General features: G+C 46.2%; 2 protein-coding genes across 5 annotated transcripts in view; both read left to right on the top strand.

Moving 5' to 3' along the window:
* INSR (insulin receptor) overlaps positions 1-6,523 on the top strand; it is a 104,030-nt gene extending 97,507 nt beyond the window's left edge. For all 4 annotated transcript variants that reach the window (XM_073220417.1, XM_037018391.2, XM_073220416.1 and 1 more), the window contains one exon: positions 1,463-6,523. In XM_073220417.1, coding sequence (XP_073076518.1) covers positions 1,463-1,817 — 355 coding nt within the window. In that variant the 3' untranslated portion in view covers positions 1,818-6,523. The remainder of the gene's footprint in view (positions 1-1,462) is intronic.
* Positions 3,411-15,500, top strand: LOC108404649 (vomeronasal type-2 receptor 116). The gene is made up of 3 exons (XM_073219512.1): positions 3,411-3,490; positions 14,501-14,592; positions 14,992-15,500. The coding sequence occupies exons 1-3, from the start codon at positions 3,411-3,413 to the stop codon at positions 15,498-15,500; spliced, it is 681 nt and encodes a 226-aa protein (XP_073075613.1).
* The last annotated feature ends 1,342 nt before the right edge of the window (positions 15,501-16,842 follow it).

Below are 16,842 nucleotides of genomic sequence, written 5' to 3'. Positions count from 1 at the left end.
TGGAAATTTTGGGGGGGACTTGTGACAATTTGGAAAAACTCGCAGACAAACAGCATAGCCTAGAAATACCAAAAAAATTAGGAAGAAGTTAGATATGTCATGAGTGCATAAAGTATATGTAGATACTGGTCTGTTTTATCATTTAGTATCATAAAGTCAACAGTAGGCTATTAGGTGTTAAGGTGTTAAGTTTTGGGAGAATCAAAAGTTACACTCAAATTTTTTATTCCATGAGGACGGGCACTGCCAATCCCAGCATTGTTCACGGGTTGACTCTACATATTATATTTCCAAATGACTTCAAATAGAAAAGACAAGAGGTTATATCTGAAGGAGAGTTGTGTGCAAGCTGTATTTTCTCCATATTTTTGGGTGTTTTGCACTTATTACACATAAAGTTCTTTATCAGTGTTTCTTAAGAAAAGAATTTGACCTCCTGAAAAACCCACATAAAAATGTGGCCATTTTGTTGCTTTATCCCCAAAAGCATTAGACATCAATTTAGAAAACCTAGCTTAAGGAGACATCATATGGAAAAAAGTACAAAGCATAGTTTAGAAACTAGCAGCAAAGTATTTCTAAATGTTGCTTTATGAAGGTCGTTTCCTAACCATGCCTATTATAGCCATCTGTAGATACAGCACCAAGGAATTAAGTAGGCCCTAGGGGTCAGGGATCTATAAACTTCTCTGTAAGGGACCATATTGTAAATATTTTTAGCTTTGTAGGCCATATGGCTTTCTGTGGCAGCTACTCAACTCTGCTATGTAGGCCAAAGGCAGCCATGGACAATACATAAACAAATGGGTGTGGCTGTGTGCCAATAAAACTTTATTTACAAAAACACTCCAGGGGCCGGGTTTGAGCCAGGGGTGGAAGTTGGCCAACCCATGCCCAAGAAGTTACAGTGGGGAAGGGAAGGGGTAAATTGGACATCCCATGCCTTTAGCTCCTGGCCTGTGTGCTCTTGGCCAAGGAAAATTGTAACCCCTTCCTGCCACCCTCCAGAGGGTAAAGGCTAGAGGATCGGCCCTCTAGATTCAGTCCACACAGCCGCAGCCATCAGATCCCTTCAGGATCCTTCAACCTAGAAAGATTGCTGGTGGGCACAGGGAAGCCTGTCCAGGCAGCCTTAGGTAGGAATTTGTGAAACTTATGAAATGCATCAAAATGGGGGAGAAATGCAGGAATGTATGAAAGGACGAACTGTGTTCAACACGTGGCAGCATCAGGAGAGGCCCTTTCTGGGTCTGGCTTTGGAATGAGGCAGCCCCCCTGGGCTCTCTTTCCAAAACCGTCTTTCAGCACCGATGGCATTGCCTTGCCTGCTACCTGCCCTCTGATGTCCGCCCTTGTCATCCGTGGGTGTTGGGCCGTGGGGGTGAGGGGTGGACAGGGGCCGTGGGGCCGGACACCCCCCCCCCACCCAGACTCACCCCCGATGTATCCCTCTGTCCCTCAGCACCGACCTGATGCACATGTGCTGGCAGTTTAATCCCAAGATGCGACCGACCTTCCTGGAGATCGTGGACCTGCTCAAGGACGACCTGCACCCCAGCTTTCCAGAAGTTTCCTTCTTCCACAGCGAGGAGAACAAGGCGCCCGAGAGCGAGGAGCTGGAGATGGAGTTTGAGGACATGGAGAGCGTCCCCCTGGATCGGGCCTCACACTCGCAGAGGGAGGAGGCCGGGGGCCGGGACGGAGGGGCCTCCCTGGGTCTCAAGAGGAACTATGAGGAGCACATCCCCTACACCCACATGAACGGGGGCAAGAAAAATGGCCGGATTCTGACTCTGCCGCGGTCCAGCCCTTCCTAACAGCCCCTGCCTCGGGGCGGGGTTCCATGGTCCTGTTCCTCGGGTTGAAAGGTCTCCAGCAAACTCAGGATCTTCCCACGCATCTGCCTCCGTGTCACACAGAGCCGAGGAGAGCGTGTCTGTCCACGTCTGTTCTGCTTACGACTTGCAGCACGTCTGTGGGAATTGCCAGAGGGTCGCGTCCGCAGAGAACCGAGCTGTGATCCCAGAGGGGAAGGAGTTCCTGGGCGGCTCTCCTTTCCGACGGCTGCAGTTTCAATCCAGGATGTTATTATTATTATTTTTTTCCCTAGGAGATGGGAAAAAAAAACACCTGTTTTTACAAAGTTATTATTATTATTTTTTTTTCTTTGCTGGTGTCTGAGCTACAGCAGAAAGCATAAAACTTGTTTGTGGAACAGAAGTTTGAAAGAAAACAGACTCCTGTTGCAGTAGAATTCCAAGCTTTACGGAGTGGGCTTTGGGGAAGGTTTTTCTCATCCAGGTGGAAGGATTTTTTTTGTTTTGGTTTGGTTTGGTTTTTCTTCACAAAATCAGTTCCTCAAATTGACCAATAGCTGCTGCTTTTGTACTTTTGATAAGGATCTGCAGCCCCGGTGTGTGGCTCACGTGTGTACGCGTGCGTGCGTCCAGGTTAGACACGGCTAGGGTGTGTGTGTGTGTGCGTGCGCGTGTGTGTGCGCAAGGCATTCATGCTAAGCTCACGCTTTGGGGATCGGCCCGTTGGAGGGTCTGCACCCCAGGGGCCTGGGAGCCCCTGATCTGCGCCTCCTCCTTCCTTCCTTCTTTACCGGGAAGACTGTGCGCTTGACAGAGTCTCGTGCCCCATAGAATCTCAGGAGTCTTCTCTCCCTTAACTTTGGTGAAAAAGTATTTTCCAGGAGCCGAGGGGGCAGTTTGGAGTGAGAGTGCGTCTCTCCAGACCAAACAAAGCCAAGACGTGAAAAAGAAAGAAAAAGAAAAAAGATATCTAAAATGATAAAGATGTTTGAGAATATATTTGTGACATATTTAATTTAAAAAAAATCTGCAGCACCAGCCTTGTAAGTTATTGACCATTTCCGGGTGTTGGGGGGAGGGCTCGTGGGAAGGGTCTGCCTGTGTGGGGAGGTGGCCGGGGAGGCACCGGCGGTCGATTTGCTTGGTCTTAAAGGCATCCATCTTTCTGGGAATAAAGCCACATGAGCTGCTAACCCTTCTGGACACGGTGAGGCCACGCTGAGGGTGTGGGCGGTTCGGCTCGACGGACGGGTCGGTTTCTGCTCAGGTGAGCTGGCAGCGCCCCCAGCAGCTGTGTCCTGCCTTTGAACACACTCGTGGCCCTCGAATCTTATGGTTCTCTGTGTGTAACTCACGAGCTTCCTCAACTGGGTGTGCGTGTCCTGCAGCTAACTGTGCAAACAGAGCAAACACCAGATGCCGCAGTGCGACTGCACAGATGGACTTTGAGAACACTAAGCAATATGAAGCGAGACGCATCTGCCCTCAGGGCATCCAACTGTCCTCAGAATTGACCTCCCAGAAGCTGCTCTGTGCCCGGTGGCCCCAGCGGGGCCAGGTGCGGGGCCCGGGTGGGACCCCCAGGTGCTCACGATGTTGCAGTCCCTACGAGAGTACAGTGCGCAGGAGGAACTGCTGAGGGTCTTCACGCTCCTGAGGACTTCTGAACAGGGGTGAATCCAGGTTTCTTCTCTTTGGGGAACGGACCCCAGCTGCTCAAATAAAGAACATGGTGAACTCATTATTTTGGTTCATCAACATGCTCAACCACGGGTTATCCCTGAGTGCATCCTCTCACGAGTTTTTGACGGCTTCCTTTCCTTCTTCTCTTAAAGAGTTGCGGGCTTAAGAATGGGATAGAGACACAATGGCGACCTCCGAACCTTCTCAATTCTAGATTAAGAACACAGGTAGACACAAATCCCAATTGCCTATTGCGATCTTGCTTATGTGATTTGAGAGATTATGGCATGTGAACTATTTCTGGGGAGCTTCAGTGATTGGGTACAAGGAGTGAGCACAGAAATTATTTTCGCCAAATTTATTTTGTACATATAAGAGGGTCTGTATGTCAAGTCAAGAAAAAACACGTAGATCTAGGTATTTTGTTCTTTTTCATAGGAAATTTGTAGTGGCTGTATATGACACTCGCAGGAACTTTCACATTTTTCTAATTTAGAAAGGTTTTTCTTATATTAGGGGAAAATTATTTATTTTAATATATAAAAAAATCACTGTAAAAATCACTTTCGTAAAAAATGGAGTGTAAATTTTTATCAAAAAATAAATAAACAGGTGAATGCGGGGCAATGATTTTTTTTTTCCAGCACAGACTACCTCAGGGTACCGTTAGGATGTGGTTTGATAACGGACACCTTGGAGACTTCAGAATTCTGCCCGGATCCAGTTTGAACTGGGAAATCCAGACCGGCTGATTCCGAATGCCAGGGACCAGTAAGAATTTTGAGGAAGGGCACTGGGATCAAGGTGGCCTTCATAGGAGCATAGATCCTTTTTCTTGCTGATAATTTTTTTCTCTGAATTTAATCTTAAACAAATAACATCCTCTGTCCATTGACAGCATGCTCCCTAAACGTGATCCGAGTTTCAGGGCATCTGCTATGTGGGGTGTTCAGGCCTGAACTATCCCCCCTGAGTGAGGAGGGGGCACTCCATCACCCGTGCTTATCTGCAGAGCCAGAATCCCCAGTGTCCACTGCATTCCCCCTAAGTGAGCACTAAGGTGCCCTGAATTCTTCCTGCTTTATTTCCACTCCTTTCAGGCTCAGATGCTTATCTGGTGGCAGAACAAGTCACACTCACAGGCATCTTACACAAAAACACCCGATGTCGTGTCTCCCAGTGGGAAGGGGTCACGTTGAAAAAAACCTCAATCTCAAATCCACCGGTGTGCTGAGTATATTTTTTAGCAACAAAGCCTTGGACTGCTGTATTGTGGTTTGGTTGATTTAAAGCTAGTGCTGTTTGACTTGATGGGGCTTTGAGAAGCCATGTGCAAGTGGGCCGAGCCAGCAGGGCTGTTGCCATACCCACAGGACCTCACTGCCCTGGCCACACTTTCGGGCATGCCTCCGTAGACGCACCTTTGTCTGCTTGCCCTGAAGAGGTACGGTGGAGAGCTGGGCCCACCCTGCATATTCGGGATTTCGTGAACGTCATTTAGCTGTCTCTGCTGCTACGGTAATGAGAGTGAGCAGCTGTTGGGTCACAAGCCTCCTGTGGCATCTGACAGTGTTGATTCTATAACAATAGAACTTCAGTCCTGGAAAATCATGATTGCCCTGGGGGGTTGCAGTGATGGGTTTCCCCAAAATGCAACGAAGCCAGCTCAGGTTGACGCTTTCTTGTTGTCTGCTTTTAAACCTGTCTCACTATTATCAAAACCCTTCTCATGAATGTGGCGAAATGCACGGTCCTAGTCTCTTCTTCCGGGAGAAGAATACCAAACATGTTACTGTCTCCCTGGATGGGTGATGTCAAACACACGTCTGGAAATGTTCGTATTCTGGGACCTGTCCGGGATGTTTCCCAAAATTTCAAGTTAGTAGGAAGAGAGAAATGCTGCTGGTTCTCTTGGATAGAACTGAGCGCAACTGAGAGAAAATGAAATGATTTAATGATGTGCACATACAATCTTGTGATCATCAGAGATTGCTGCCAACTGATGGGCAGATCTTCCACTGTCTTCCACCAGAGCGGACAGTCCGCCACAAAATGTGTTTGTTGGGTTGGGAAGTATTTCTCTGTAGCTGCTATAACATCGGTCAGTGGGCAGGAACCCCATTAGAGCACGGCCCGTGCTAGGCTGTCCAGGTCAGTGATTGGATGTGCTGTCGTCCCAACAATAGTCATTTTTCTACTTTGTGGTGAGTAGAAGTTAAGGGTTGAATGTCTTTTGGATGCCACTTGGCAAGTCCTTGACACCTCCGGCTATTCAGAAATTCTGTTGCTGGCGGGGAATGGGGAAATTCGGATGGTATGTAAGCGGTGTGTGTAGAATGGAGTCCCTTCAGAAAGGCTTGCAGACCATTCTTCAGAATATGGATTTACACCAGAGGTGACGTTGGGAATGGAAAGAACAGAGCAGTGTTTGTTCTTTCAAATGCATGGAAGAATGCAGTGGACATACAGGGGTTACAACTGAAGGTGAATATTTCCTGAGGGGTCCCCCAGAAACAGGAAAAATGACTTTCTGAGTTCATTGTCACCTTGGCAATTGATCAAGGTCCAGAACCAGCCATCAGCCAATTTTAGGGCCCCCAGCCCCCAGAAGTCCTGTTAGAAGCCAGATGGTAGATCTGGGGTTCATGGTCCTATCTGAGAAGGAACAGCCCCCAAAGGAGTGTGCATCCACGCACATGTTCAGAAATGGCTTGCTTAGTCTTTCTACTTTGTGAGCCTCGGGGGGAGTCCTGGCCTTGCCTGTCAGCAGCAGATCACCTCCCATCCGCCATCAGCCGCACAGGATCAAATGACTCTCGGCATGTGCGGAAAACAACTTGGAAATGCAAAAGCCACCAAAAGCTCGATGATTTTTTCAATGTTTTCCTACCAGAGTCAACTAGCACCATGTACAGAATATGCCTTTTTTTGGTGGGGGAAGGAATATCAAAACCGCTCTGCATGTAAAATATGGGATAATTAACTGTTTATATGAAAAATTCTGAATAAATTATCTGAGAATACTCCTGTTTTTGTGTGATTTCTAAGTAAGGACTTGCAAACTGTGTGGGGTTGTGGCGGTGAGGTGGGCTGTGGTCAGGGGAATTTCCCAGGAAGCTGTGGGTGCCTGTTCCGAGAAGGGACAAACCTAGGTTCTTCAAAACAATGAAGGAGGTTAAAAATTGTTAACTAGCCAGGCTGACGATCCGCTGGTACATAACTGTACAGTCATACTGGTGGTTGAAATGTTGAACTATTTCCATAGTAGGTAACTGCTACCCCCAAAGCGCCCCAGGCCTTCCCATGAGCTAAGTACTGAGGGGTTCATTCCCTAAATACCAGGAGCCCTCCAGGATTTAGCTCCATTCCACCACGCTGGAGGTTGACACGTTAAATATTCTTAATGTCATCTCAGGAGCACGAGCCTGCCCCCAGGGGTGGGTGGCCAGCATGGGACCAACAGATTGAAAGAGGATTTTAAACAGCCTTAAGCTGAACACAGAGTGCAGTGGGTAAGGAGACAGACTCCCTACCTTCAGCTTCCCATGTGACTGAATGAATCACATGACCTCACGTGTCAGTTGTTGCTGTGTAACAAACAGCCCCACAATGGCTTCTCACAGTTCTGTGTCTGGGCTAGCTGTTCTGGTCACAGCCTCTCTGCTGTGTCAGAGACCTCTGCGGGGGTGGCTGGGCTCATTCCTCTTCCAGGGGGCTAGCGGGGGCTTGTTCATAGTGTGGTGATTGCCACATACCCAGTGGGAAGAAAGGGCAAACCCCAAATCTGCAAGCACTTTCTAAACTTCCACTTGTGTGAAATTTGCTAGCGTCCTGTTGCCCAGTGTCAGATGAATGAGCCCAGAGTCAGCATGTGTGCAGGTGAGGATGGGGACCCCCTAAGGGTTTGGATACAGGGATGTGTGAACCAACTGGAGTCATACTGCAGCAGCCACTCACACTTCTCACTTTACCCTCCTATGATTGAGATGATAGACCCTCCTTCATGTGACCATAGTGAAGATTAACTGAGGTAACGTTTACTCTCCATGTTCCCTCCAGGATGTCCTTCCCACACCCCAAACTCCTCCTGTGTGGGAGGGAGGTATCTGTCAGCTCCCAGGTTCCTGGAGCTTCTCCCTGGGGCTTGGGTCTTAGCTGGACTTCTTGTTAGCTTCCCACCCACTGATGGTATAGGTGTCTTTCTAGGCCACACCCCAGGCCCCCTCAGTGGGCAACAATGACCTCCCCTGGTGGACTAGGAGCCCTCTGCCTGATTTCGAATCCCATCTCTGTTATGATAAGCAGTACAACACTTGCCTAAATTCTCATTCCTCAGCTATATATGATAGGGATGGTCGTGGTCCCTGCTTCTCGGGCTGTTGTGTGCGTAAAGCATTTAAACCGGGCCTGGCTAAACTACCCCATGGTGACAGAATCAATTCAGAACCTTGGTTGCCTCTGATGGGGAGGTTGGGACCCAGGCTGGGAGGCCCTGAGATCCACCTAAGTGGTACCAGCCTCCTGGTCCACGGAAAGTGTGAGATGATAAATGCGCATGTTGCTTTAAGTTGTTACCTTTGTCAAACAGCAGTAGAAAACTAATAAAATAGAGTAAAGATCTGATTTGAGGTATTGGGCCGATGAAGCATTATTACCTGCGTGGCACAGAGAGCATCCTTACTAAGTGTTCAGCTAATAATATTCGTCACTGGCATTGATGCCTATTGTGATGCCCCTGGCAGAAGGCATTCTAATGGGCTGGTCTATTTTTTTTTTCTATGGATCCTAGTTTTATTTCCTTTTAAATCGAACTATAAGTGACATAGAACATTGTATTCGTTTCAGGTGTGCAAGATAATGATTGGATCTTTATATCCACTGCAAAGGGATCACCAAAATAAGTCTGGTTAACATCCGCCTCCCCACATTGTAACATTTTTTTTTCTTGTGGTGAGAACTTTTAAGATCTACCTCTTGGCCATTTTCAGATACACAAGGCCGTCTTGTTACCTGGAGTGCTGTTCAGGGCCTCCCCAGGACTTATTTTATAACTGGAAGTTTCTACCGTTTGACGCCGCCTCACCCGTTTCGCTCACTCCCCACCCCCACCCCTGGCAGCCACAAATCTGTTATTCTCTGTGTCTGTGAACTCTTAGGGGTGCACGTGCAGTATTGCCCCTTCTGCTGTCTCCTGTCCCTAGAGAGTGACGCAGAACTCCAGGATGTCACCTGCGCGAACCCCAGATGGCCCTGCCTTGGACGGTCCTGATGCTTATCCTTGAAGATCCAGAAACAAAACCCTGGACAGGCCTGGCGGTTCCCGCACGGACCTTCCAGCACCACCTGGTGGATAAAGTCTCATACAGCAAGTCAGGTTTTTCTAGGAATTTTCCTTGTGTAAATTTTCCAAATCTGGCAGCTGAGATTCAAAGCAATCTCTCATCATCTTTTTATTAATCTTTGGAGTTACCTTGCACTTTCTAATTCTTGGGTCATTTTTTTTCTTCCCTAATCAGTCAGAAGGGAAGCTTGTCGATTTCATTATTTTTTAAAAACCATAGTCAACATGCATAATATCCTTATTAATTGTGTTGCTCTATGCTTCGTATTACGTGGCCTTCATTCTATTTGTTTATGGCGTTGTTCTGTTTGGAATTGCTTAAGCGGGATATTGACATTTGTTTTCAGCCTATGTTTTTTCTTTTCAGTTGTAGGCATCTAAGGTTCTGCATGGCTGACTGTGAGAAGAACTCTGCAGTGTTAGAAACGACCTGTGTTAGAAGACAAAATAGAGGAAAAGTGGACAGGGAATGCTTGCTCCCTCAGAACAAACACCACGGACTCGTATTTGGGTTTAAGCAACAGAAATTTATTTTCTCACACTTGTGGAGGCTGGAAGTCCCAGATCAAGGTGTTGGCCGATCTGGTTCCTGGTGAGGACTCCTGTTTGGCTTGCAGGTAACCTTCCCCTGGTGTCTCTTACAAGGATGCTAATGCTATTGGATCTGGGCTCCACCCTTATTCTCTCAGGCAACCTTTGTTACTTTCCTCAAAGCTTCATCTAAATACAGCCAGCCACACTGTGGGGTAGGACTTCAACATATGCACTTTGAGGGTACACATTCAGTCTTCAGGGAGGGGTTGGGGCACAATTTTAAACAGGATGATCGTGGAAACATTGACCGTGGAGCAAATGATTATGGTTTCCTGTCACTCAGGGTGATCAGTGATCGCAAAGTTGTGACCACCACGTCCGTCGGTGGTCGGTGACATTTAGATTTCCCTTGCTCAGAGTGAATGATTTTATAGTTGAATTCTAAGAGACCCATTTATTGTCCTTAATGGGAGGATGAGAGAAACCAAAAGATAATTGGCTTCAGTGTCTCACTGGGGATGCGTCTAATTGGAGATGATAGGTTTCAAAGGATGAACATATGTTAGCCATCAGGGAAATCACTTTGAAAAGGGCTTGAAGCCATGGGGGGATGAAAAGCAGATGAATCTATGGGCCAGCGCCCAACAACAGTTCGCTGCAAGCACTCACGGGTTTGCTTTGTTGTCTGGCTTTGGGAGCAATGAAGTGAGCCTGAAATGCGGACACTTTACGTACCCCGTCTCTAGTTTTGCAGGCTCTTTGACACCTTACATACTATGATACCAATTTCTTTTTAGACACTCCATATCCCTTAGGACCACCTCTTATCAAAACAAATGCGAATTCATACTCTGCCTACTGGTGACACTATAGAGCGTTCCCATCTTTGGCTTTTGTTGCTATTTTGTAAAAGTTGGAATGAGTCTTAGGGTGCATCGTCTTGGTGCAGAGTCCTAAGAGGGATGGAAATTTTGTTGGTATTTTATAGCTCTGGGTTTGTGCCCTCCGGTTAGCAGACACATACGTTGAAAGAGAAGAAGGTCCTCCCTGGGATAGTAAACCGATCTGGACCCCAGCCAAGAAGATTGGTATCTGCAGGTTACGCGTCCTTGGTCGCTTCCCTTGGTTCTAGTGGGTAAGGAACGCATGTGGGTTTGTGGATTTAGGGTGGTGAAATACCCTCAGGGCGTATTTTGGAATTTACCTCCTCAGGAATTTTGGAAAATACCATCCTCAGGGCATATTTTGGAATTTAAAAGCTCTGAGAGGCAATCCCCCAAATAGAATCAAATACGTGGTAAAGGGGTGAGTGAGCAGCAGTTCTCAATGCAGTTCTGAGAAAGTCTCCCCCATTTTACCAGGCAGACGTGGGTGCCCCAGAGCCCTCAGCACCTGCTGGGAGGCCTGCATCGGGCGGGAAGGCCTGGCTCTGACTCTCCCACCAGTCCCACATTGGCTGGTTGCGGCCCATGGAAAACGTGGCTTGGCCGTGAAACCTGCAGCAGGTGGAGTTGGTCAGTTTCATGAACCAAAACAGCTTCTCAAGAAGGGAAGTCTGAGCAGCATCTCCCTTAAGGGCTGCAAACAGGTAACAATATCTTCTTCCTAAGGGAGCGGTGAAAATTAAATGAGTGAATCCCTGAAAGCCCTCAGCACAGCCTGTTGAGAGCGAGATTGTGTGATTTTCTATCACTCCCTAAGGACGGCTGACCCAGGAACAACACGGTTTGGAACTGTGAACATGCAGAGGTGGATTTCTTTTTCAATAATTTTTTTGGAAAATTGTTTGGAGATGTGCAGTACTTTGAAAAACCGTTTTTCTTTCCCCTAGCTTACTTTATTGCAAGCATTCAGCGTATAATACATAAAGCATGCAAGATATATGTTCTTCGACCGTTTATGTTATCAGTAAGGCTCCTGGTCACCCATAGGCTAATAGCTAAGTTCTGGAGGAGTCAAAAGTTAAAGGGTGCATTTTTGACTGTGCGGGCATGGGGGCTGGTGCTCTTGAACCCCACGTTTTTCCAGGGTCAGCTGGAGTCCATATTCCTACTTTATTCACTGTTGGCTTTTCGCAGAGGGAGTTTGGTCTTTGATGAAGTTCTGAGCTGATGCCCTTATTCCTCCCTTCACGTCTCTTCACCCCGTTCTCTGCCCCAAAGGGCTGACCCACGGAGATTTCAAGAGGCACCCTTCCCCGCTGGCTGCTGGCGGGTCCTGACAATGACATTCCTTCTCCTCCTGGAGGCGGAGGGGAAGAGAAGGAGGAAGAGAAGGTGACCACCTCCCGGCTCATTCCTCACCCCCTGTTTGGTGGCAGTGGCTGACAACAGCAAGGGTTCTTGCCCCCACTGCGTGGCCATTGCCCGCTGGCTGGAGCTCTGCTCCACGCACGGTCCGTCCAGGACCCAGGCTTGTGGAGAAGTCGGGGAACTGCGAGGCAGTGGGAATACTCGAAGAACATCGTTCCTTCTGGGATGCCTATCTCTGGACTTCTTTTACGTTTTGTTTTTTTTTTTTAAAGAGGAGGGATCATAGGGTGGATTATTTTATGATCCCCACTTCTTAATATATGTTAATTTTTTAAATTAAAATTTGTTTTAATTGCAGTAGTGTTGACAGACAGTATTATATCATTTCGGGTGTACACCGTAATGATTTGACAATTATATACATTAGGAAATGCTCGCCACTGTGTGTAGTTAGCATCTGTCACAAAGTCATTACAATGTTATTGACTGTATTCCTCATGCTATGTTGTTGTCCCCATGGTTAATTAATTAATTATAGTTGATACGCAATATTGGTTTTAAATATGCAACACAGTGGTTCGACAGTTACCCGTATGATTAAATCCTCACCCTGCTAGTGCAGTTACTACCTGCCAACACAGGAAAATGTTACAGAATAATCGGCTTTATTCTCCATTCTGTACTAGCATCCCTGTGACCAACTTATATTATGATTGATTATTTTTGTGCCCCTTTAGCCCCTCCCCCTCTTCCCCCACCCGTCCCAAACCCTCCCCCATGGTAACCACCAGTCACTTCTCAGTGTCTATGAGTCTACTACTGTTTTGTTCATTTTGTTTTGTTTTGTTTTTATATTTCACAAATAAGTGAAATCACATAGTATTTGTCTTTCTCTGCCTGGCTTATTTCACTTATCATAATACCGTCTAGGTCCATCCATGTTGTTGCAAATGACAGGATTTCTGTCTTTTTTATGGCTATATAGTATTCTATTGTGTATATATACCACTTCTTTATTCATTCATCTATTGATGGACAGTCACCTGCTTCTGTATCTTGCCTATTGTAAATAATGCAACAATAAACACAGGGATGCATATATCTTTTCAAATCGGGGATTTTGTTTTCTTTGGGAGAATTCCTAGAAGTGGAATTACTGGGTCGAATGGTATTTCTATTTTTAGTTTTTTGAGGACCCTCCATGCTGCTTTCCACAGTGGCTGCTCCAATTGACATTCCCACCAACAGTGTGTAACTTTTCTCCGCATTCCCGCCAACACTTGTCACTTCTTGTCTTTTGGATAGTGGCCATTCTAACAGAGATGATGGTTTTGCTCCTGATTTTAATGGCTATGCCCTTTATACAGAAATTCTTTAAGCATCTTTATCCCACAGCGCGTAAGGGAGATGACACACTGTGTTATTAGTCACAGACTCACGGTGTTCATTCCTTCGAATCTGTGGGGGCACAAAACCCACCCACATGGAGCAGCCCCCGGGTTCAGTGAGATCCTGTGCGCCTGTCCCTGCCCACATGCAGTTGCGACTCATTGCTTTAAACAAGACCTAGGTTTGCTTTTTGTTTTAGCATTAAAGGATCTGTCCCCCAGCTAAGCTAATCAGTTCAACTGGAAATGGATATTGAATTTTATCAAATGCTTTCTATATGTCAATAAGCATATTGTTTTCCTCCTGGCAAAAATGCAAGGGCCTTATCTATGAATACAGTAAAGGGTTATCTTATTTTCTACTAGTCTGTGGGGAAGGATTCTTTGCTCAAATTGTCTTTTTGGTGCTGGTAACAACTCACGTTAACTTCATAGATAACAGATGTTCCTTCTTATTTGTATTCTGGAAGTTTCCTAGTAGAGTAAATTCCTACCCTTAAGTTTCAGCAACAGCTCATGTGGAAGTCTTCCAGGACTGGTGTGTATTTGGAAGTTTAGTTCTTAAACACTCTCTTGAAACCGTAGAGCGGTTTTTCTCTCTCTTTCCATTTGAGTCCGTTTTGGTAACTGCATTGTCAATTTTTAAACTTTCCAGGGCTGTGTCTCTTAGCTTCCAAAGTGTTTCCAGCCTTCATGCTTTTTCCAAATGTTGCTGCCTTTTTCATGATTCCTTCTTCACTGGGGCACTGAAGTTCCTCTCAGTTCTCTGGGTTTTGGATGGTGGCAGACACAACAACCAGATGGTGCAGAAGCTCAGGCAGTTTGATAGCCAGCTTCCGCTGCACCATTCTCTGCCCACAGATGTCATGCCTCTCTGTTGTCCCCTACACTCCCCTTGGAATCACTTGTCCTCCCCAGGGCTATCTCCAGTTTCACGTGAATACTGCTGCTGTTACAGGAAGCATTTAATGATGTGTTGATATGAACTGAACCAAAGAATCAATTACAAAACCCACGCTCTGAATGTGACCTGTGTTTCCATTCATAACACTCTTTCCTAAACTGGATCATTTCCCTCCTTGTGTGTGGAATTCACTAAGGACCAACCTTCCAAAGCTTAAGTTATGTTATTTCCTTTAGCTCTAAATTCCAAGGCTTTAGGAGAGCCAACCATTGCCCCGCATGGAATGAGCTGACTGGGCATTCCTCTCTCTTGAAGTCATTGCATTGGATTTGAAGATAATCCAGGTTTGTGTCTTTCCCCTAGTTTCCTTTCTCTCCATGCAGGTTTCAGTACAAGGACTACCAGTATTTTCTAGCTGTGGTCTTTGCCACGAAGAAATCAATAGGAACCCCCATCTTTTTACACGACGTGACTATGGGATTTGATGTCTGCAATGCCCGGCACAGTGAACAGGGGGCGCTGGAGAGCTCCCTCATCTGGCTGCCCGGGCTGGGCAAGGACATCCCGAATTAGACCTGCAGGAGAGAGAGCAAGGCTGTAGCAGTACTTACGGGAACTACACAGGCAATCTCTGCCCGGATTGGAGCACTGCTGGAACTCTACAGGTTTCCACCAGGGAAGGCTGGGTGGGATGGGAGAGATGAAACCACGTGTCCTTTGGTGCCATCCTCAGGTGCCTCAAAAGGATGGAAGGAGGGAACTGGGCTTATGCATCCCTCGAGGGGTAAAACCTTACAGAGTAAGGGGACGGAGTCTTGGTGACGTGTGTACATTTCCTTTGCGCAGAGTTCAGAGGAGGATGAGGAGGAAGGAGACAAGGTATTTCCTGGAACTCCCGAGCCTGATCCGTTATTTTCCAGAAAGCTCTCAGGGAGTGGGAAATGACTGGAAAATGAAACGAGCAAATCTTCCCTTCGACCACTTGCAGGTGTTGCTGAATAGTCTTCAGCACCCAGATAGTGCTTTTTGCCGATCTTCTTCCTCTGATTTCCTCCAATTTCCGTTCCCCTGTAGCTTACGTCTGGTCCTTTTGATCCTACCCTGAGTGACAATGAGCAGCGTCCCCCTCTCTACCAGATGGACACGTCTCTGGCCCTTGCCATGGTCTCTCTGATGCCTCATTTCAGTTGGACCTGGGTGGGGCTGGTCATCCCAGAGGACAAGAGAGGTGCTCAGTTTCTCTCAGACTTGAGAGGAGAGAGGGACGGGAACGGAATCTGTGCAGCCTTTGTGGAAATGATTCCTGTCCCTGAGAGGTCGTATTCCTCACTCTCCTTGTTCTGTCATTTCCGGATCAGGGACTCATCTGCGAATGTGGTTTTCATTTGTGGTGATACTGACTCTCTCATAAGCTTGAACTTCTCTAAATGTCAGCTTCTAGTGATATGGGAACTCCGGGTCACCACCTTGCAGTGGTATTTTACTACCAACGAGAGACAATTCACACTTGACTCATTCCAGGGGACTCTCTTATTTTCACATCCCCCCGCTGAGATCCCTGGTTTTGAAAATTTTATCTAGAAAGTTAAGCCTTCCAAATACCCAGATGACGTTTACCTCGCTAAACTCTGGTTCATCTCTTTTGATTGCACAGTTTCTGAGTCTGACTTTAAAACACTGGAGAACTTTCCAGTCCATGCCTCCTTGGGACGGTTGCTTTGGCAGCGTTTTGACAGTTTTATCATAATGTGTCTTGGAGAGGCTTTCTTTATGTTAAGTTTGTTTGGTAACCTAGGAACTCTGTGAACTTGGACGTCTCAATCTTTCCACCTCTCTTTAAAGCTCTCCAAAATACCGATGCATCTGCCAGTGCATCCAAGCTCCGTAACACACCCAAACTCCTATTATTTTGCTCCAGCAGTGTGCTGAAACTTCTCCTCTGGGAACCCGGACTTCCAAAAGGCTCTCTCGTCCATGTGTCGTGGTCTAAGCATGTCCCAAGGGCTCCTATACAGAGGCCAAGAGGGGCTGGAGTCAGTTCTTGGGCCACTGCAGAGTCCACAGGTGGAACTGCAGGACTGTGCCTCTTGAGCACAGACTGAGCATGTGGGAATAGTAAGTCTTGTACCCACCTGACAGCAGGGAGGGACAATTTACTGCATCTTTGGGCTTCCATTGGCCAATAGTGCTCTGACAGTCACCATAAAGAGGCCCATGTTTGCAGTGAGGGTCATGCATTGTGCAATATTTTTTTACGTTCATGTAAATTTAATATATGTATATTTATATGCATATATCTGCATATATATAATACTCCCATGCTTATTCATAATAGACTAAAGAAATAAGACAAAAATCAAATGCATGTTTTTTCGGCTGGTCAACAGTTTTAAAATAAAATTGATAGAGAACTTCTATGAAATATGAAAATTTTAGCAAGATGCTGCCGTCAATTTCTTCATCTGTAAAATGGAGATAGATAGTAGCATCTTTTCAGGAGTCATGTATGTAAAATATTTATCATCATGTAAGTTGGAAATTCATTTTTCCACCAGGATGACTATGTCATTTTTTTTTAAATTAAGTCTGTAGTTTTCAAAAACATTCTGTCATCACAAAGTGAATCATTTTAATAAGTTCTTTGTAGAGTCTGACAATCCTATTGGAATACCAATTTTGGTTCTGTATGTGTGTGTATTTGCGTGAACACACGTATTTCTCAAATAATCCTATAGGCCTTATAATGGAAAGCCACTTTCCTCACTCTTCTCTTTGACTCCCAGTAACAACTGCTAAATTATTTTTCTGGTTGTGATTCTGTTTCTAAATCAGCCAGTTATACAGTTTTTAACTTTTTTCTAATTACTCTTCTCTGAAAAAATGAGCATGTAGTTTTCTTGCACATCTTAAAACATAATTCCTT

This window comes from Manis javanica, chromosome 13 (genome assembly GCF_040802235.1).
Source record: "Manis javanica isolate MJ-LG chromosome 13, MJ_LKY, whole genome shotgun sequence".
NCBI lineage: Eukaryota > Metazoa > Chordata > Mammalia > Pholidota > Manidae > Manis > Manis javanica.
Note: the sequence above shows the minus strand (reverse complement) of the source record. Positions and strands in the feature narration are given on the sequence as shown.